This window comes from Lonchura striata, chromosome 9 (assembly GCF_050655825.1).
Source record: "Lonchura striata isolate lonStrDom1 chromosome 9, ASM5065582v1, whole genome shotgun sequence".
Lineage (NCBI taxonomy): Eukaryota > Metazoa > Chordata > Aves > Passeriformes > Estrildidae > Lonchura > Lonchura striata.
The window spans coordinates 25,822,026-25,845,248 of NC_140711.1; the positions used below are offsets into that span (position 1 = coordinate 25,822,026).

At 35.7% G+C, this 23,223-nt stretch overlaps 1 protein-coding gene across 20 annotated transcripts in view; it reads right to left on the reverse strand.

Moving 5' to 3' along the window:
• The window catches only part of NAALADL2 (N-acetylated alpha-linked acidic dipeptidase like 2), a 412,826-nt gene that overhangs the window by 61,968 nt on the left and 327,635 nt on the right, over positions 1-23,223 (reverse strand). For 19 of the 20 annotated variants that reach the window (XM_085587326.1, XM_077785540.2, XM_085587337.1 and 16 more), the window contains one exon: positions 7,278-7,424. The exons of the other annotated variant lie outside the window; for it this stretch is intronic. In XM_085587326.1, coding sequence (XP_085443452.1) covers positions 7,278-7,424 — 147 coding nt within the window. The remainder of the gene's footprint in view (positions 1-7,277; positions 7,425-23,223) is intronic. 20 annotated transcript variants of the gene reach the window in all.

Genomic DNA, 23,223 nt, shown 5'->3' on the forward strand with positions numbered 1-23,223 from the left:
TGGTGTCTAAACAAATTTTTCACATTTTCCCATATCCCATTGGTCCTGTTAACTCCCAGGCTGTCTTTCTTCCATTGCCTTCCAACAATCCTCACTCAGTTCCAAGACACTGAGGAGCCTCTGAGAGAATCTGCAAGGACAGAGCTCACAGAAACAACATGTACTCATGCAGTGTGAATGAATGCTAAAGAAGCTGTGTGATTTTGATACCATAAGGCAAGTTTACATAAAGAATTTTCCCCTTCTGGATGCACTGTGTGATGTTTGGAACATCAAAGCACTAGGATTTGTGAGGCCAGACAAATTTTTTTGGAGGAGAGTAATGTATCCAAACTGATGAGAACATCATCAGTTTCACTAGCATTACTGCAATAACAAAGATTCTCTTCCATGAAATTAAGTAGCTAAATATTCATATTATTCAATAAAACAACTCAAGCAATCAATTGAACATCAAATGCATTTTGTCTTGTAAAACACTGAGTCATTAACCTTAACAATTTCACCATGCTCTCACTACCAAATTCAACTCAATTAGCGTCCAAATGAACAGATGGACTAATGAATTAATGAATTATTGGTGAGCACTAAACTAACCCCTGACTGAACTGAGAAATTAGAAAACACTAATTTATGCTAGAGACAGAAAAAACACATTGGTCAGGAAAAAATCAGTCTGAATAAAGAGAAACACAGCTATTATAAAGCCAACATAATCCCTGAGTCAGGAAGGCAGCTGTGGTTTGGATCCTCAGGTAGTCCCAGGTAACCTGCTGGGGACTCCTGGAACTATTCCTGGTTACACACTGGCAGCTCACTGCTTGTCCAGAAACACAAATGAAACATCTCTCTTCACCCTGACACAGCCAACTCCCTCTGCCACACCTTGCTGCCCTTGAAGTTCCAGTACACAGTAAATAAACTCATTCAGCAGCAAGTGCAACAGCATCAAATTCTCCAGAGGCAGCTCAGAAAAGGGAAGCCTGGGTTCCCAAGCAACCATCCTGGTGCACATTTGCTCTTTGCAAAGACTTTCTGGCATACCAAGCACATTGGTACTTTGATTCTTTCATACACGCATGAAACATCTCCAGTAACTCCCCATGGGCAACTACCAGCTGTGTTATTTCCTTAAAAAATTTAACATCTACCAGGGAGAAAAGGGAAGTAAAACAGGGAATGAGGGGGAGCCATGCAGAGCTGTACTTTCAGATGGAAAAGCTACCAAATCACAGATCATCACAGTAACACACTGCCAGACTAGATGCAAGAGGAGAAACAAGGCTTCTGTTTGGGGTAAGAATCTCCCTGGAATTACAGACTCAGACAACCAGTGTAAATCTCTTCCAAGGATATTCACACAAATGCCACAGGTCCTGAAGTTCTCTGTTGAGCAGCTAAGGCTGAATTAAGCACATCATGTATTTGCATATGGTCTACCCTGATCCCTCCAAGAAAATGATGCTGTGATGCTTCCAGTGGAATTTCTTGATAAATATACTTGGCTTTGAAAAATTAATTGGTACTGGCTGACACCTAATCAAGGAGGACAATAATAATAATGTCAGATAAACAGCAGAACATTTACCACCAGGGCCTGGTCAGCTGTAGATAATCCAAGCAGTCAAAAATCTCAAGACTGTGTCATGGCTGCACTAACTTTCCTGGCTGGAAAGGGACTGGAAGACACACCAGAAGTAAAGGCAAAAATCATCTGGATATGGAGCAATAATGGATTAATGCTGTGATTCAAGATGATGAGATATCTGCATTAAGAACATAGAGCTCCAGAACTTCAGAAAATACAAGTGGATTGACTTTAAGCACTGGAACTGTTTGAGCAGTAATTACATGACTGATACAAAACCAGCTAAAAATAAAGAATACCACATGTCAGACTACTCAGGTTTGCTTTCAAGGTGCACACACACGTACAAAGTTGTATTTGTGGAGATGAAACTACACCACAGACTTGTTTCTTTCCACGAAGCCACACAGATCATACATATAGATGCATTTAAAAATGAAATGTGTTTGGGGTTCAAACACCAGCTTCCTTCTCACTTCAGAACAGACACAAGGGAGATGCACTGAAGAGCACTCCAAGCTGCCTGAGCCCTCCCTTACACCAACATCAGCACATCAAAGAGACAAAAGCCTGCAACATCAGAGTTATTTTTTTGTAAACTAAACCCTCAAGTTCTCTCCATCAAGGATGGTTCCTCTGTTTCTTTCCTCGTAACAAAGAAATCTTGGAAAGCTTTTGAGTTCTTTTGAGAGAAGTGCATGATGTGTCAGTCTAAGCATGTAAATACTGAAATGAAGAAAGTGCAGTTAAGTTTCCCTAAAGAGTGACAAAAAGGAAGAAAAGAGGGCAGGACAGGATGGGAGAGAGGATGCAGAGGCTGATGGTAACAAGTGACAAGCCTCATTCACTGAAGAGTTAAGATTTAGTGCCCCCTGTATTACAGTGTGGGTAAAAATCACTTTTAAGGACCCTAATGAAAGTTGAAAGTTACCTTCAGAAAGTTATGCATATTTCAACAGAAATAAAAATCATTATGCATTCTCTCTAAAGAGGATACAATCTCAAACTGTCAAAATTCTAAACTCTTCTACATATATTACATACAAATGCCTTCTATAAAGAAACCTCTTTTCATTTTTCTTCTAAATTAGCTTAGTGGTCCATGGTATTACACTACCTTGATCTAGCCTGTGAATAATGTGACAGGTAATTTTTATACTTCTTGCCTGTACTTAAGTTTGAGTGAAGATACGGAAAACAACTTTTATGATCTAGGTGTAAAAGTAAATGTTCTGTGAGTCCTGCATACCCAAACGTGGACATCTACTATGAAATGTTTCATGATGATTATGTGTCCGTCAATAAATAACAAAAAAAAAGAGTAAGTTGTTGGTTTTTTTTAAATAATGTGCATGTGCAGCAGGATTTTTCCCAAAACAAATAATAATGCTAATGTTGATGTAAACTACCACATTATCACAGAGGGGATTTTAGAAATCTTTCTGTAACAGGATGCACTAGAAGGATGAATAATATGCAAATAACATAGGAAATCATCCAACTAGAATTTTAAAAAAATTGAATCCTCATGAAACTGTTGACTGCAATGACACAGAAATGGATGGTAACAGTCAATTAATTTCCATCTTGGAAAAAGCTCGAAATACACCTGTATCAGCTGAAGTTTGTAAGGGATGGAACTCAAAATGCTGAATAGTTCAATAATGTTTGAGTTACAATGCTGGAGAAAAAGTCAAATCTCTGACTGAAACAATGGAAAACCCAGTTTATATTTTCTCTACTACCCAAACATTAGGCAGCCACAGCAAGGCTCTTTTTCTCAGTCTCTGTGATTACTTGTGCTCCAGGACTTTAGCAGCGATGCTATAAACTGTGCTATGAAGGAAGTAATCAAAATAAATTAACTTGTAACTAGGGTGTTGGACATTTTCCCTTCAGGGAAGAAGCCCAGTAATACCCAAACACAGGTCTTTTAAAAACTACTTTTCCTTGTCCTCTTTCATGAAAGAAAATAGGCCATCAGAATGTTGAGTCTAGCAGAGCAAACTACACTTTAAGGTGCTACATAGGGAGGAAAAGTAAACACAAAAAATTACAGAGATATGCTCATATAAAAAGAAAACCAATGCAAATCTTAAGGAAATAAGGGAGGGAAGTATGAGCAACGAGGTGAGCTCTGATAGGGCAAGGCACACAATCCGTGTACATCCATTCAAAAATGAGTTCTGTCATGAATCCAAAGGGAAACCAAGTGCAAACCCCTGAGGTCATACACCACCATATCCAGTGTTTTCAGAGTTATTCCTAATTTACAATCAGGTAACCGAGCTGAGCTTCAGTCATGTAAATAAGATTATTTTGTTTACAAAGTTAAAATACCAGACGAGAGGAATTTACATCTAAGACACCAAGCAGAGTTGTGATGAACATACTCTCGTCTCTTACATGCATGTATTCTCTCATTATGGAGGGCATGTATGTATTATACCTGTTACACCATTTTTGGGGTTGAAAATCCACTGTTATATAAACAAAACTAATATTTTCAAGAACACAGAAACAGTCCACACATAGGGGAAAAAAATCAGAATGTACTCACCTGTGCCATGTAGTTATTTGTGACATACCAATGCTCATACAATGAAGTAATTTGACTGATATCCAGCTTTGATGCAGCACAGAGTGGCTAAGTCTTTTATTTAATAGCTCTCTTAGTTTATGTTGCTCTTCCTTGTTGCTGTAAAGGTAACTGAATATGTTTCTAACTCTATTCTCTGCTGAGATGAGGACTAACAGACTAATCATGGCTTTCAGTAGCAGAGAAACTCTGATTTGAAATCAACACTTAGGTCTCTCTCTGGAGACTCTACACAGTCACTTGGATGCAGACTAATCATCATCTCAAATAGCATAACTCATACCGAAAGCAAAATAATCAGCACTATTAGGAAAATCTGATCAGCTTGTCTCCTAACATTACTAATCACAATGTGACCCTCACGTGATGGAAAACCCAGCACACACCAGAGGTAAGGAGGTGAGGAAGGCTTTCTTCAGCAACTGCAAGAGAATCCTTGGAAACTGGGGCAACATTATGATTTTTTTTCCACTTGAGGAATTCTTCCAGGCTTACTTTGAGACTAAAGTGCTGCATATTTTCTGCTGGTGAATAAATGAGCTGCATTTCACCTAGTGCACATTTACAGCTGTGGCTGAATTCTCAGAAGGCACTTCATGGCTCACAGACCCGACCACTGCATTTGCCAGGCAGATTTAACCTCTCCGAGGCTGTGGTTCACTGTATTATGTAATTCCAAGCCAGACAGTTTTACTTACTCTTCTGGCCTGAATGTTTCCTCTTGCAACTTTTATTTCCTCGTATTTACTCCTCAGGTTCCTGTCAATGGAAGGTTTTTATAACCTTCTCTCTGCGGTCTGGCATGGCTCCGACAGGGTAAGAAATGCATTTCTAAAGCTGACCTGGAGCTGCTGCTCTGGAGGAAGAATACAAGCACAGGTCTTGGGCTTTTTAACTCTAAAGCAGTTTTTTACCAGCTGTGGAACAGCATCAGTTTTACCTGACAGGTGGGTAAAATAAACAAGTGATGTATATTCCAAAGGAAGAGCGATTCCTGAGTAGGTCACAGCAGTGAGAGAGAGAGAAGAGGAAAAATGACCTGGCAAAATGATAACCTACAAAAGCACATCAAAACAGTCCATTTCTGAACCTGTTTGCCCAAATCTTGTTTTGCAATGAAGATTACAAAGCTTAGGTTTAGTTTAAAAAGCTGGATGGAAACAAACAAGCAAAAATCCTTCCCTGCAAACCAACAGATTTTTATCAGCCCCTAGCCTGCCTATCAGAAATTCCTACAATGTTTATTAATATGGCTGTCAACACAGAGTAATTTACCTGCCTTATAATATCTGCCAATGAACAGAATCCACAACAAACAATGGCAATAAACAGTAAAGGATAAACAGATTGCTTGTTTGATAGAACATAGGAGAGACAAGGAGCTTATCTTCTGGAGGACTGTTAACAACTCGTACAATAAATAACAAAGATACAGCAAATAATCCAAATTTAATCATCTGTGTGACTTCACTTTTAGGGAAAAATTCCATCCTCTTGCCAAGAGAAATTTACACATTATGCCAAGCAGATTTATTTCTCACATAAAACAGACCTCATAGGGTCAAGGTCTCCTACAGTCTGAGAAGTGCAGTATGTCTACATCAAGACTGCAGATTACACTTATCATATTTATTTCTAGGAAATGAATTTTCAAGAAGGACAAAAGCTGACTTTTTAACAAAGAACCAAATTTAGAGTGTCAGGTTTAAGCAAATATAGAAATATTGTCTTTTATGATTTTAATTCCATTGATGAGTCATTCTGAGAGACAAAAACGCACATTTACAAGGTTAACTGAACACGAAGAATAACTTTGAATTAAAGTAGACAATAGCCAAGGGAACCTTCAGTGTTCATATTGTAAATGTTGCTGAGAAATACTTACTATTTTGATATACTCAACTTTGCAGATTCTTTCTCATGGTCTGTAGATTGTATATACACAGATCTTGAATGAAAACTATGTGGAATAGCTGCTAAGTGACAACAAAAAATTCCTCTGGACCACAAGCCTTCCATAAACATTGCACTCACACATCTTCTGCCTTCAGATTTTCCTTACAGCCTTTTACCTTTTGTTTAATCTGAAATAGAAAACTTTGCCTGATAGGTGCCATGATGTCTAGAAGCAGAAGTCTCCTTATTGATATACATTCTTGATTTGATCTATTTTAATCTACACAATGACACGACAGCAACGCTCCCTATTTGGCACATCCCTGGTTTGTTTGGCATATGTGAAAGAGAAGCATATTAGCAATGTCAGGAGACATTCCAGCTCAACCCAGCCTCAGCTTTGCTCCTCAGCTTGGAAAGATGTGCACACAGGAGATGAGCACAGTGAAGAGGAGAAAGAAGAGAAATGAGGAGACTGTGAAGTCAGTGCATCGTTAAATTTGCATGAAAACACACACCTCATGCCTATTGTGTTTTGAAATACTCAATACCAGGCTTCCTGAATCTCAGCTCACCAAGTGAGGGTGAGTTTGAGATGTCCAGCTGCAAAAAACCTACAGTAGTGGAGGTGGAGGAAGGACAAACCCTCCTAACAATTTATTTGTGTTCAATTCTAACCTGAACTCCAAACAGCATAAAGTGTCTCTTCCTTCCACCCACCTTGCACAAGATAATGGACTGAAAAAAGCTGTGGTGTCTGGAAGAGTACAGTCAAGCATACAGACCCTTACCCCCAATGTTTATCTTAGAGAATTTTATTTTTCTCATAGTATGAAAACAGATATAGAATTCATTTTGAAGATTGTCACATCCTACTGTGCAGTAAAAAAAACACATCAATACCTGTTTCCTCTATGTTGAAAACAGTCTCAAAAGTTGGGTTAGATAACATGTAGCCTATAAAACTATCAGCAATATTAACATTTTTAGCACAACATCCTTCAATGTGTATCTGTTTCTTTGAATACCATATCCTTACAAAAACAGACACTTTGAAGCTCTATGGTAATCCTCTGAAGACCTAGAAAAATGCACTTAGAGGAGATAAATTTCCACTACAACACAATAGAACCTGAGAAAGCATAATTCTATCTTCCTGCTCATTTCAGTTTGTCCATTTTTAGTCATAGCTACCTCTGATGCTTTGATGTCCTCATAGGAAAACTGTGTGGCAGGTACTCCGAGGTGGTTGATGAAATAATCTGAATCTCCCTGTATCTGCACAGAGCTCACATTGGATCCTGCACATCTAGCCTTTTCCACACAGTTGAATCTCTGGCTCTGAAAAAAACAAACACAAATCAAAGCTCTACTTACTTATTTGCAGTCAGACTCTTGAAGACTTGTAGCAATATCTCATTTAAACATCATTCTTTGGGTTGAAGCATCTTCAACATGGAAGACAGTGAAGTTTTGCTGCAACACGGCTGAATCTTTCAGAGGACAAGGAAATTCTTATCTAACTGAGATGGCAGGAGGGGAAAGACAAGAATTAAGGGACATGGACTGTCTCGTGCTGGCCAGAAGATTAAAAAGGCATCATGGTGGTGCCTTTTGGAAGATTTTGCCATCTTTAATGGGTCCTAAGGAATCAATTTTTATTCAGTTAATAGCATGCTCTGACACAACAAAAAGCTGAATTGGATTATCATATTCAATCTACGATCAGCCTGTGAAATGCTGGCAATGCAAAGAGTTTCCCACAAAGTAGGGCTTAAGAGAAAATCAGAATTAAAACATTAAAGATACCCAATACACATCTTCTGTGAAAGTAATACACATTTTCTGTGTAGGTTTTTAAAACAATTCTAAATCAGTGAAATCTTTGTATTTCTTTCATGTAAGTATTTAATGGTGAAATCTTAGCAACAGAATAAATATGGAAACTGGAAATCAAGCCCAGACTGAGTGCCACATATTTGTGTAGCTATTAAATCTAACAGGTAATTAAACACTTAATAAACAGTAGGCATAAAGGCTTTCAACATCTATTGTAACAAATAAGCTACTTAGGTTTCTTTTCAAGAATATTAGGAAGTTGAAGTACTGGAGATTATTTGCATTTAGCTAACAGTTTATATAGTATAACATAACTTCCTCACCTCTACCTACAAAATTACAGGCTTTCTAAAAGAATAGCCTAGTTTAACACAAAAATACAGCAAATTCTGTATATTAAAGTCTCCAAGGTTATCAGGAAAATGTTAGACAGAGACAAATCTTGGTATTTTCCCATTTCAAAATTAGCATAATTACTGCTTCACAGTTTCATTTCAGTGCTGTGAAGAATGCAATTGCATATTACACAGTTTAAATAAAGGCTGCAGAGTCTCACAGAAAATTATTTTAAAATACCTTCAAGAAATAGCTTCCATTTCACAAGTAATTTTGAAAGGTGGTTATATTACTTCTTTTTTTTTATCTGTTAAGCATTTCTGCTCCTGCCATTCTTACATTCACAGTTGTTCAAGGCCTGTCCAAAAAGTTCTAACAGAAATGGGAAACCCAAACAACAAATTCATTGGAAAAGGTGTTTTAATAACCACAACTGCATCTCCTAGAGTCTCTCCCACTCAAACCCAGCACACACGCAGGCAAAAAGCCATGGTTATGATTTCATAACTATATCTGTGCACAAGATCTGCTGCTCCTTCCAGGAATTATAAGGCATTTAAGGATCACCCAGTGTTCTTCAGATCAGCTGGTCAAGTTTCATAAGTAATGAGCAGCCTGTTCTTCCTTTAATGTTTAAAAACTCACTGAATGATGTGAAATTGTGAAATACAGCTTTTGACAGTTAATTCTGAATATCCACCAACCCCCACTTCTACCAGCCTACCAGGAGCTGAAGAGATGTCTTCCTACAGCAACCATGAAATTTAGTTTTTCTTATGCATGAAAGTTTATACATAAAATGTTTACAGCTTTGGTTAAGAGGACTATAAAATATGGTGGTTTGGGGGTTTTTATCACCATCCTTGACGGTATAGGATTAATATCTTTATGACAGCAATGTTCAATTCAATAGTACAGCATTTTAGGAGTTTAACTGCTTTATTCCACTTGCACTGTTCTCACACACAAGCCCAACAATAAATATTTAACCCAGCACCAATATAGGAAAATGCTTTACATGCTGTGCTCTTTCAATCTGTTTTTATTGCTATGCAGACTCTACAACACCAGCATTCTTCAACTCCTTGGTAACAACTGCAAAGTTCATATAATGTGTTTTGCATTCATTAAACAAATGAAATGTTTCCCCAGACTAATGGACTTAAAGAATAATAATGTTCTATAATTAATAAAACAAATAAAATTAATTAAAAAAAAATCTTTAAAAATGTATCTAGAATAAACTATCAGCAACACACATCTAACTCCCATTTGCAGAGCAGCCAAACTGTATTTCTTCAGCTGGTTAGCCTGACAAGAAAACCACAGACTGGCTGCATTTAGAGCACTCAGCTGCTCAGGCTGGACTTCACTCTGTCAGTCAAGCTCTCCCTTCACACTGGAGGCCAACCAAGCCCCTGGTGAGCCAGGGATCAAGGAGTGCTTGGTGTCAGTGCAAGGATTCACATGCTATTCATAATTGAATAATTTTATTTCTCTGGAGTTCATTTTGGGTGTTAGCAGCATCTTACAGGTTTATGTCACAAATTTGAGAAAATGAAGAATGCCATATGGCCAATCAAATGCGTTTAATTTGAATTAATGTCCTAACACACATCTGACACATCTGAAGTACAATCAAGTGGGACTTCATTGCAGATCTTATTAGTTAGTTCTGGTTACTTCTTTTCTTTACGTGATTGCAGCTTCACTTAAAACATTGCCACCTTTTGAAAATGGATTAAAACATCTAAGGAGCTTTCAACAGGGCAAGTAAAGAATGAACAGTTATTCTTACAGTATGTCAGTGATCCCAGCTTCAGAACTACAAGGAAGCTTATTCTTCATGAATAATTGATCTCTATTTCTGAGCTGAATCACCACCTGTGTCAGAGACTGCTGCAATTAAGGATTTGAGATATGAGAGACCATCTAGAGGAAGTAAAATTGTCTAAAGGAAGAGCTACAGAATGTATTTAATTCATCACAGACCTTGTAAAAATGCAGAAATCAAGAGATTAACATATTTATTACAGTAAATATGTAAATCAACAACAACAGGTAGTAAAGGCCAGAGAAGCTGCACAGCAAAGGACTCATAGGTCTGTCTCTCTCATCTGTAAACACCTGCCACACTCTAGCAAAGAGATCATTAGAGGCAGAAGGCTTGATGGTTCTTAAAAAAATATTAATGAATGACTGCCAAAGGCTATTAAAAAAACCACGGAGTTCCTAGGAACTGCATCAATTCTATGGCAAGCATACTTCTCTGTTTTTCCCAGCTGTCTATCAGGTCTGGCTATAATAACCTGTTCTGCTCTGTCTTTATTGAATGATTATACATATTGCTATTCATGCAAATCAGCTCTTTAATAAATTATTAGAGAGATTTAATATGGCATTTTGCCCTATAGACCTCAAAGTACTTTTCAAACCAACTAAAGGCAAGCAAGGTATCTAATATTTTTGTCTTGTTCAATATCATAGAGCAAAACAACTACATAATAATTAAATGCACAGCATTTCCCCAGTTTTGAGCCTTATCAAACTGACATGATTCAAGTATGTGCATAAAAATAATTCTAAATTATATTCATTCTTTCTTTCTCTGTGTAGGAAAAGAAAATCTAAATATGGTGGTGATAATTAATATGCTATAGAGAGTAGTTGTGGTTTAAATAGCCTGAATGTTACACACCACTGATGTGATGTATTTGCCTATTTATACAATGTGATCATTTGATTACCTGATTAAAGCTACACCAAGAAATCTTATGAGGTAGAGTGACTAAACCTTGCTGCATTTAATTTATGTTATATTAAGATTGAAGTGATTAATTAAAAATGAATAAAATGTTGGTTCCTTACTTCCTTAGCAATTTTTCCTTCCCACTTACACATATTTTCATTTAAACATGCATGAAGCCTTACTGAAAATATCTAAAATCATAACATTATTCAATGACCTTTAAGGGCAACATGAAGACTCTGGTGAAATTCTGTAGCCCTGCAAAACCAGTCATATAAAAGAGAAATTGAAATCCCAGAAATTGCCCCTGGTTTGGGATCTTTAGGACTACCACAGTGAAGTGAGAGATGTTCCTTGCACACACATATATTCCATTGAGAGGAACTTGTCACCAGGGAAAAACAACTCCCTCAAGAATTGTGTTTATTGAAAGTCATCAGGGACACGGAATTCAGCATCATCTGAGTCCCTCTGATACTCGTGGACACTGCAGGTGGTTTTTAAACAAATCAGGGATCCCCATTAGAAACTCTGAATTTCCCCCCCACCACCGTGCTCTGTATTTCCATGCACAAAGGCACCACACCTGGACATTCCAAGAGTAAACTGTTTTCTAGGCTGTGCAGGGAGGTAGAACTGGATTTTCACAAGAAAAAAACCCTGCCTTTTAGATAAACCTTTAAAATAATTGTTCTTTCAAAAAGCCTGCAGGTATTCTGCATGCCAGAGGAGGACTTTATCACCAGAGGGGAAGAAGAAACTGAAAATGTGTCAAACACAATACTTTCAAAAGGTCAGGTCAAACCAAGATTAGCCAAGACCCAGTTCTGATATTGTATTCAGATTTCTACTGAACCAAGGAAAAGTCAGTTTACCTAAGAAACACAAAAATAAAATAAAATAAAATTTATTCTATTAATAAAAATAATAAAAAATACAATTGCCAAAAATAAAATTCCAGTTGTACCTTTCAAAATTGTGTGAAGCAATTTTTGCATTTCAATGGTGACTTCCTAAAAAAATGGGAACTTACAATACCAGTGGTTATAAATAATGCATGGAGAAATATCTGTGCTTGGAACAAAACATTTAAATATATTGCTGTAAGTTATACTACTTTGCAAACTGGAGTTATTTTTTATTTAGCTTACAGCTAGAAAACATGAGACAAACTTAATCCTGTAATTCTTGTTCAAGGCTTTGGTTTCTGTTAAGCAGTATTTGCATACTTTTAAATATTTGTCTTATTTTTTACAAAAACATGACCATCAGTGTAAAGTCTTTATAATAAATGGTACCTCACAGGACTAAATCACATTTTAGATGCAAAAGTTACATGAAGCTGGTAGGAAATACAAAAGCAAGGTAATAAAAAATTATATAGTGTAAATTTAATTTTCTAGCCTGCACTTTTTCTACATTTAACTTTATCTACTGACAGTCTTTCTCTGATTCCTGATGCTTGTTACATGATTCTGAATTACATTTATCCTTCCTATAACCAAATTGAAGTCCCATGCCTCATTGAGTCAGATGTACCTGTTGCCAACACTCAGCACCAACTGCTAGGAATTTTAATGGCTTTTTTAAGCAAGGTAAAAATCAAGCAAGTATGTTCCCATTTGATAAGAGAATTTCAGAGCAATCAAATATTTAAAGCTCAAATTACATAGTATGAATTATATAAGTGGCAAGACTGCAATGGGAATGCCATCAGCAGTTCCAAGCACCTCAGAACCTTAAAAATATAGAGTTACAAAGTGTAAAAAAAAAAAAATTGAGACACTGTTGGACACACCTTTGGTAGCTGTGTTTCTCCAAAGTATCCACTTACCCCAGAAAATACTGCATTAGAACCTCCATATATTTTTTCATCAGCACAGGAAAAGGCAAACTCTCCAAAACTCCAGGTACAATGATTTTAAAGACTGAATTTCCATGACCACAGCCTCACTATTCAGTGAGTTACATTTATTGATGGTAAATTTCAGGAAACTGCTTAAAATTGTAATCCATTATGATGGACAACCCAGAAAATACTGAATCAAGAGGAAACCAGTCTCCACACCCAACACTCAAAACTTCAGATGCTTTTTCCTTTATAGCTTATGCATTTTGATCTAATTTTGAATAGAAATTATTTTTGACCATGTAATGATTGCATTTGTAACTGAAGGATGCAATCAATCTTTTTTTTTTGATAATGTAAAAAGTAAGAATCTCCTGGACTTAATGATACTCAAGCTTTTTCTTGCTGTTATTCAGTAGCAGGAACACTGGTCAGTTATTTGTCACAGGTATACTGAGACACTGTGAAACCTAGGTTTAATAAAATGCAAATTAATTTGGTTTCATATAAAACACTAATAATCTGGGACTTGATAAAAGTTGCATGACTTACCAAATGTTTTGTGCTGTTAGTTGTTGCCAATATAAAAACACTGCTTAAGTAGGTAAAAGGATTTGACAACAAAGCCTGATTTTCAAAAGGTTGATATTTTGTACTCCAAGCCATGGTTTGTAAAGCATTTTAACAGCCTGAAGGCATTCTCATTTTGCAATATGTAGAGTCAGAAAGACTGTGAACCCATTTTGGTTTAGTCTAACTTTGTGATGATCAGGTTCTGCTGTGCTACTCATTTCTGGGACTCATCATTCAAACCCTCCAAATGGATATTAAATAATTCATGCCAGTGAGATTACAGTCTTGCTTCTCCATACCCCACTGGAGAAAAAAAAAAAATAAAAAAAAGAAGAAAGATGTTACTTATCACTCTGAAGGGGACAGATATGTACACTCACTTTATTCTTTGAAGAGTTATATTTCAGGATCTCATAAGTATCCCAAACAGGTCAGTCATGGGAGGCTGGAGCAGCATCATTTTGCTCACTGGTCTCCAATACAACACAAAAAGAAAAAGTTGGGAGAGAAAGCTTCCATGACACTTCCCAGTAAAAGTGAATCAAGGCTCACCTGCTAAAGCAAACCATGAAAGTGAATTTATGGGGTTTTAATGACCAGGTCTACCCCTCAGTGCTCACAGCACACACCTGCAGGAGCCGTGGCTCATTTAGGGAACCAAAGGGCTCAAACTACCCCAGAACTCCAGCCTTCTTCTGAAAACAAAACAAACTCAAACCACACCACACACAGAGCAAAATCTGAGCTCCTATCACATCACTGTTGAAAATTAGGCCCACAGCTGGGTGTAACATGGATACTACAGTTTGTAACTATTGTACTAGAGTTTGTAATACTCTATTTTACTACAGTTTGTGACTACTCTAATTTACATTTCCCCCAACCATCAGCATTCCCATGTAATTTCTGAGCTACAAAGAAATCAGATCTGTGGCATTTCTGCCAGAAATGTTTGCTAGCAGCACTTCCCAAACAACACCATTGCCATTGTGTAAATCAGCTCAGCAGACATCCTCAAGAGCTTTATCATCAAGCTGACCCAGAAAAGCTGCTCTGCACAGGCCAGCTCTGTCTGCCACCCTTTCCCCATGCAGGGGTTGCTTCCATCGTGCTGAGATCTTCCATCTGCTGGTTATGAACACAACTTAACCTCATGTGTTTCACTAGGAAAAAAAAAGAAAATAATTTATCCTTGTCCTGCATATTACATGCCTCATATTCCCTGCTCCTCCACACGTATTCCCAATATCCAATACTATATCAGCTCTTTTAAGGGAGCCAAGAATCCTAAGGAATCATCCTGCACATCTCTACAAAGCACACAGAGGCAGGGCAGACCCCAACACAACATTATCCAGCTAAGAGGGGACATATACACACAACCATGGTATAGACAGTGCAACAGCCAGCTTTTTTAAAGTGGGGGAGAAATTTGCCATCAAAATCTCTGACTTTATTACTGTAATCAAAGACCAAATTTCAGTTGTAATAGACACAAATGAAGAAACTTTTTTTATGGCACAGAACACCAAAAATCAGTGATTCTTTGAAGAACTCTCTTGACACATGGGTAAACTATGGCAGATTTTTCCTCATGGCCCCAGCCTGGAACAAGGCCAGAGAAATTTACTGCTGACAAAGCTTTACCTTGCCCTGAAACCTGCAGTTTGACACTGAAACTTCTTAATAGCAACTATGCATGAACAAATCACCCCCTTCAAGCCACACACAAAACCTATTTTTCAGTCTTTGAAATGGAAAGTCACTCCCACCACTGCATACAGACCATGAAGGTCAATAAAACACCATCATATTTTTCACATAAAAACCCTCTTCTGGACTTCAATGGGAATTGAGCAAATGGTATAATAACAGTATTTGCACTTAAGGCATCAAGTATCTGTAGAAATTGAATTTTTCAGGAAGATAATCAGAAAACAGATTTATTAAAGTGTGTCAGCACCACAAATGCAGGTTTCCAGGCTCCACTGAGAGATAAATTAAATGATCCAAAAGATGCCAAATGATTTTATTTTTATAGCAGTATAGTACTGTAATATTCTGTTCCTGACTGGATTCTTCCAACTTTTATCTACTTAAACCACAAGAAAGTGTCCTTGCCTCTGTACAGCAAAACAATAGCAGTGGAGAAAGGAGAAGAGAAAACCCTAGAGAAGGGAAAGCCATATGGCCAAATGACTTTTTCTTTCTAGTTTCCACAGAAGCTCACTTGAACTTGGTTTCAAGAACTATGAAATATTAGGGTTTGGGGGAAGAACTTCAACTACCTGAATAAAATGTGGTTTCAACCAGAACCTGGTTAAAACATGCATTCTAACATGAATCTGATCTAGTCCAAGGAACTTTGAAAATATTTTCAACAAAACACAAAGTAGCCAGCAACCATCCAAAACTCATTATACATCTAAATGATGTGTTTCTTTGTGCTCTGAAAATTAGGATTATTATCTCAGATCTAAGCATAGCATTGAACAGAGATATTGTAATTTCTATGTACTGTTAAGTACTACTGGACTGAAAACATAAGGAAATGTGGAGTTTTATTAACAAGTTTTCAGGGCTATGTCATTGCTTTTTCATAGAAAGCAAGGAAATCAAGAAAGGCTGATAATGTATTTTATTTCAGAACTGATTAGCAGAGTTCTACAATACAGACAACTGATAGCTCCTAATTACTGCACAATATAATCTAAATATCTATAATAGTATAGATCAGGTTTCATCCTCCAAATTCTGATCCCTAGAAGTTAATTTTGATGCAATAAAATTGAACTTTCTGAAACAATGCATACACAGTCTGTAAGGGAGAAATGTTTGCACTGCACAAATTGAGAAAACAAATTGACAAATCCTGTAAAGTGCAATCTAAAGCTATTTGCTCTGGTAAGGAAGACTAATGAATGCTACATATATATATATATATTTCTGGGAATACTAAATAATACAGCATCTACATGAGTTTTCAAAGGTGCAGATTCTAGTCAGCAGTGTGGAAAAAAAATTACTTCACAACCCAATATATCTTAATGGGCTAAAGCTATTGAATCCCATAAACATGAGCTCATTTTTTCCTCAATATTAAATCTTTCTCTGTGCATTCCACCTGCCACAGTTTGTATCTCTGGTCTCACTGCTATAATTGTATATGAAAATAATTGTATGGATGGGAATAGTTTTCCTAAGCTCACAAGCTTTATTCATAGATACAAAATCCAGTGTGCATTTGCACAAACACACACACACATTTTCAAATTATAAACAGCCTGGAAGCTTCAGAACATGATTTTCATTGTCCTGGTTGTTTCACTGTCCATAGTTGGTATTTATATAAGACATCACATGTAAGAACTCAGATATATTTAATAACATCCTTTCTGCCACAATTGAGAGTTGTGAGTCTGAAGCCAAATACAACATTTATATTGTCTACTTTATCCTTTTCTTTAAAAAAAAGGGAAAATTCTTATACTGAGATCAGTTGTTTTCATGTGAGTGGCAAGTTTCAATCCAATAAATAATGAAAGTGTTGACTAGCAATGAATTTAGTGCTCCTGTTTGGAAAATGTTGGTAGAAAAAGCTCTATTCCAAGCTGGTTCTCCACTAACAAGAAACTACTCTGAAAATTTATCAGCCAGTTTGTGTAAACTGGAAATTAGGATTAATAATTGTCCTAAACCACTGTTTTTAGAGTGATTTCCAGAGTATCATTGAAGATGTTACATAAATTCTGTGCTGCCATCTTTACAAAAAACCATGGAGTTCCATCAAATATTAAAAACTATTTTCATGGCACAGAGATGTGATCTGTGCAAAAAAAAATCTTATTGGCATTAATTACTCTCTTTCTAAATCCTGTTTAAATCACTTATCACTTCATTTTATCTTGAGTTATTATCAATATGAATCAATCTACAGTTACAGAGGTCATTGCAATTCTCTTTTGTAATGTTGATTCAATGTTATCTCTCTTTGAGCTTCTGGAACACCCTTGGCCACCACATTTCAGAGTCCACAGCTCATTTTAGCTAAGATACCCTGGATATCACTTTGGATACCCTGGGCTCTGCTGCCTTATGACATTTTGAGACTTTACAGCATCATTAATTCAAGCTTTGTCTTCATACCCCTGACAGGATGCCATAACTCCTTAATAACTTCCAATTACAGATTTTGTGCATATTTAAAAATTCAATATTTACATAGCAAGACAGAAAATTACCTGAATTATCTTCTCCAATTTTTATGATTTCCTATTAGTTAATCTGAAAAACGTCAATCATATGGCAAAAACTAATCCAAAATCCACTTCCCTTACTTGTCTATGAGACAAATCAGTGAATTTCAAATGCCAAATTTCATATTAACTTTGAGGAAGATGTATCAATTCTCTGAAGCTGATATTCAGTGCACAAAGTGTGTAATTTTCTTTTGAGTATAATGATAGCTTTTGTTCAAAATGCAAAAAGGTGACTGCAAAGAAGAATAAAGATCACCCATGGAAGAAAGGGAAAACAAACATTGCTCTTTAACTGTGGTCACTTCAATAAATGATTAAAATAGTTCCAAATTATTATGATAAAAACACTGTGATAGAAGTCAAGCACAGATCATCTGAGTAAGTTTTATAATCATGTGGACTGGAAGCTGAAACACATTGGAGAAACTTATTGTTGCAGTAGAGTGAGGAGTTGGTTCAAAGGATTGCTTGAAGCCCCCGTAAGTTTTGTTTTTGTGTCATCAAAGCTTCTTTACATATTCATTTGTACGAACATTCTACCTCATCACACCTCCTATTTGGCATTTGTGAAATAAAATTATTATTTCCTTTATTTTAAAAAAAAAGGCAACCTAAAACCCAAGCAAACTGCATGTTTGTTTAATTTATACCAATGATCCATTCATTTAAAGGCAGAAAAAGGTTTTATGTCATTTTTTTTGTTCCTCCCGATTCTCCAGTCTCAAAGAAAAATTTACTCCAATACAATTGGTTCCAAAGCACCCTCGATTCTGAGCATTCAGCTCCATTTTAGCTGTGCAAGTAAATGTTTTATAAGCTTAGTTGATCATATTTTGTAAATAAGATTTGTGATACTTTTGTGGTGTTTGGAATTAATTAAATATTTTGACTGACAGTTACAAATAACTACTGCTACTTATTTAAAATAAAAATCTAATCATTACACAAAGCTTGATAAGCAGGCAAAATGCAACAGACTAAATGCGAGAAATAAAATACAGCCTACAAGAGAAGTTTTTTTAAATAATTAATTTAAAAGCAAATATGATATTTTGTAATTAAAATGAAAGACAGAAATTCAAAAACATCATACTGCTACAGAGTTCATGTACTCTACCTACCATGTGAGCCGATACCATATGACATTTTATTCTCTTTTCTTCAAAAGTTAGTACTTGCTACAATATAAGTTTATGTTTCAGAGTTAAAATTACCTCAAACATCATTCCCTTCATCCTAGTCCCAACTTGAAAGAAAAAAAAACCAAAAAAATAACTTAAAGTATTTCTGTTTTAATTTTTTAGGTTGCCTAGTATTCTAAATTCCAACTTTTCTACTGAATTTCAACCTCCTTAGGTTTAAAATAAATAAATAAATAAATAAATAAATAAATAAAAATTATTATTATTATTAATAATAGCAATAATATAGAAACTTGCTAAACTTACAGGATTTTAAAAAGTATACTGGTCACTTGTCCATTTCATGAGAGAAACTTTAAAACGAAAATCTAACTAAATAAAAGCTTTTGAGTATTGTATGATTTCAGATATTAATTAAATAATTAGCAGTAGTAGAAAATGTGAATAAACTAAGGGCAACTTTTCCACAATTTTTTGGAGATATTTGTAGATTTCAAATTGCAGAATTCGTAGGTAATTTTGAATCTTTTAGTTAGCCAGAACTGCAGAAACTGAAAACTTTTCTTTGCCTGTCACTGGTAATGTATGAAATGGCAAGAAGATCACTTACATCTCTAGCCTCACAAGCCCACAAGCTGTTTATTAATCTTAATATTAAATATTGCTTTCCTTTTCCATTCAGACACAGAACACAACAGTTGCCTAGGAGTGCTCAAAAGCCTATGAAAAAAATCAATAGCAATAAATTAGAGCTGGATGTGCAGCTTTTTAAAAACATTTAGAACTAACATTAAAAGTGATTATTCTCAGGTTAAAACTGACAGGAAGCTAGTTCCCAATTTGATTTTTTGGGGGGTTGTTTATTTTTAGAAGTCTCCCTTCTAGTGCTGAATTACCCGTTCAAGATAGAATATTGAGCCTTTTCTAAGTAATGACACAATAATTATCTAACCAAGACAAGGGTGTTGTGTTACAAAGCAGAGGAGTCAGCAGCTCTCCTAAACCTCCTTTTGAAAGAAAACTTGAAGTATTTAAAGTGTTAAAATAGAAGGCTACAAAACAGGTTTTGAAATCCCTTTCAATGCTCTGCCAGGAGACAAAGGTTGGAGCTGTGTGACCTTTAGCTGCCAAAAGAAAGCTTTTTGCAGAACCTCCAAGAAAACTATTTCTTGCATTTTGGCTTTTCCTGACATCTGAGATTATCTGCTATAAAATTTTCTGTGTTCTATTCAGTGAAGTCCCAGTTTCTCTGTTCTATTTGGTGAAATCCCATTCTGTGTGCACTTCAAGACAAGAATAATACTGTGGGAATTGTGGCTCTTTGACTCAATAAATAAAAATGCATCTCAACTACGTTACTAATTAAAACCTCAGGAATAATTTGAAAAATACAGGTATTTTTCACATATATACAATTGGCTTGAAACTGCTTTTAAAATTTCACATTCCCTGTTTATGGTGTCCCCAAAATCTCCATTCTAGCTCTGTTTAGTCTTTTTTTTTTTTTTTTTACACTAGACAAGACACCAGAATCTGCTTGTGGTAAACAGATGAAGAATGAACAAACAAGGCAACACCAGAACAGTTTATGCTTGTATTATTTAAACTATCACAGTTTTAAGTGAATTTGGAATGATTTTCCTCACACCTGGTTTCAAAGAATTCATCAAAGGAATTCTAACTTCTTGCCAATAAATATGCCTAAGTTAAAATCTGAAGATTTTCTTTTTTCTTTTGATGACTGACATTAACCAGGTGAGGTTAATGTCAGTCATCAAAAGGAAAAAAAAGGTTAATGGTTAATGTTTGGGGATTAATTTTTTTTCCCTTCCTAAATGTGAATATTTCTTGTATAGGTATGACTAAACAGGAGACACAGAAGTTCAATTAACAGCCTTAAAGCAATCGAGATTTTTTTTTTTTTTCACATGTAAGAACTGATATTGTGTCAACACTGAAATTAAAGGGGGGGACAAATTTATGTAGCAAAAATATGCCAATCTCCATAATTTTGAGTTGATTTATAAACCTGAACCCTAAAAGACATGTAAGAGTCCTCCAAGCATGACAAGGGTCCATGTTGAAAGAGAATTTCTGACCTCAAAATCTCTCAGCATGAGCAGGAATTGCAGACTCTTCACTGCACCCACTGGGGCTCAGGTCAACATTTTCACCTCAGTTACTGGCTTACCATAGGTACTCTACTCTTCCTGGGAAAAATAGCTTAAAAACCACCCAAGCCAAAACAAACAACAACAACAACAAAAAACCCATCCTAACAAAAAACCCCCCACCTTCCCAGGTTTCTACAGAACTTCAGTTCTTCCCACTCCTCTGGCTTCTGTAACCTGCTCAGTACTCTATGAAACAGAAAATAAACATCTTCATACTTGTCCAACAAACAAATGGTCCAAATGGTCTGCTTCTCACTACCCAAGTGCTTTTTTTTTTTTTCACCAGTAAGGATCTGCAAACTGAAGAGTAAATTGTGCTGCACAAAATTTTGATGCTTTTTCTGCAACATGCAGGACTAAAGCTCATGGCTGCAGCTGTTTTGGACCAAACAACATTAGAGTCTGAAGTCTCATTTCAGTTTACACTAATTTCTTACCAATGCTGATTTAAAGATGCTTGCTCTCTTTCTGGTTATTTGGCCACACACCTAATTTTTGCATGTGCATTTCTTTCCCATGGGCTGTTTGTGTAGTACAGCTTATACCTATTGAGTCAGTTTAATTTCATTCAGCAACATAATTAATAATGATGAGAGAAACATCAAGAGAAATTTTTCAATGATTTCTGTTTATGTAGAGATTTTAAAATGTCCAGAGCACTCAATCTATCTTCTCGTAAGAACTAGAAGTTTACTTTTAAACTCTCTACATGAAAGGTTTTTCTATCATTAAGAAAACATCTTCCTATTATCATGAAAAAGTCAGTTCTAAAGGGAAATAATCAAGATGAAACTAAACAAAAAATATTTAGACAGAAGTGAATTTATTTTTTCTAATACTCTAGTCTGGTTAAAGCGTCTGGAAGGTAAAAAGTTCCTTTACATGGTACAGCTCATTATATGAAACAATATTAACTAGATTGGACAATAGAAAACTTGAACCAAACACCATTTTAGCAGCAGAAAAGGAATTACTTCCCTCCTCCAGTACTATACCTAAACATAATAAAATATTCAGATTTATTCAATTTCATCCACAATGGCTATTGACATAGACATTTACATTTCAAACCAAGAAAACCTTTCTGAACATATACATAATTTACACCTCTATTAGAAATCTATGTAAATACAGGGAAGGACATGGAAGCAGAAAGTTTGAGTCATCAAGAACAAAGGAATTGTTCCCAGGAAGATCACAGCTGGAAAATAGGTTCATTATTACATTATCTTTTGCTAACAAACTCTTTTCTCTACATTTAACAGTAATATTATTTTTATAACATCAAAACATATGAGTAGGTTGAATTACTCACTGTCTGAATCTGCATTTATGTATTAAAATTATTCAATTTGGAAGAGTGAAAAAATATGTAACAGTGGACAAAGCAGCATTTTGTCAAAAGGAAAAAGTGGTTAGAAGATACAAAAAAATACCTCCTGCAAATCAAATCCACCATTAAATGAAACTTTTCACATTGGAGAAGCAGCATCTTAATTAATTTAATAGTGTTGGCAATAAAGTATTGCCAATTATATTAACAGCATCATTCTAACACAGTTAGAAATTCCTGAGATAGAAGTTCACAGCAGAAACTTTGGAGTCTCAAAGATATTTTCTTTTGTTCTCAACATAAATATAAAAATAACACCAGCAATCAAATCTAACACTAAAAGTGATAACAGGTAAAAACTGAAAGCTCATGGGGAAGCAATAGTCTTCTGTTATAAGGCATTGAACAAGCAATTAAAATAATATTTTTTTTTCTTATTTACAACTACTGATATATGACTCTAGGAGATTCACTATTAATGCTGACAGTATTAAAAAATGAGAAAAACATAGAAGTTGGAAGAAGAGAATCGATGCTGACATTAATGCAAGATTTTAGTTTTTTTTAAATTAAGAAATAATGATAGTAACATCTATGCAGAAGTTTATCTTTGGCTCTGCTTCATAAAGAAAAAAGATCTTTCTGTCAATAACACCACCTTTAAATGTAGAGATGTTTTATGCCTTTTACTCCATCAGTAGAAACAAATACTGATAAATAGCATGGAACAATACTTGGCATAGTCATTTTTAATGATCAACTCATTCATCAATAGCTTTAAATCACTCCTTTCCTGGGGAGACAGGAGCAGTGAGTTCTGTTGGGCTCAGCAGTAACAGCAGATCTGGAGTCTGATGGTCACACCATCAGTTAAAAGACAACAGCA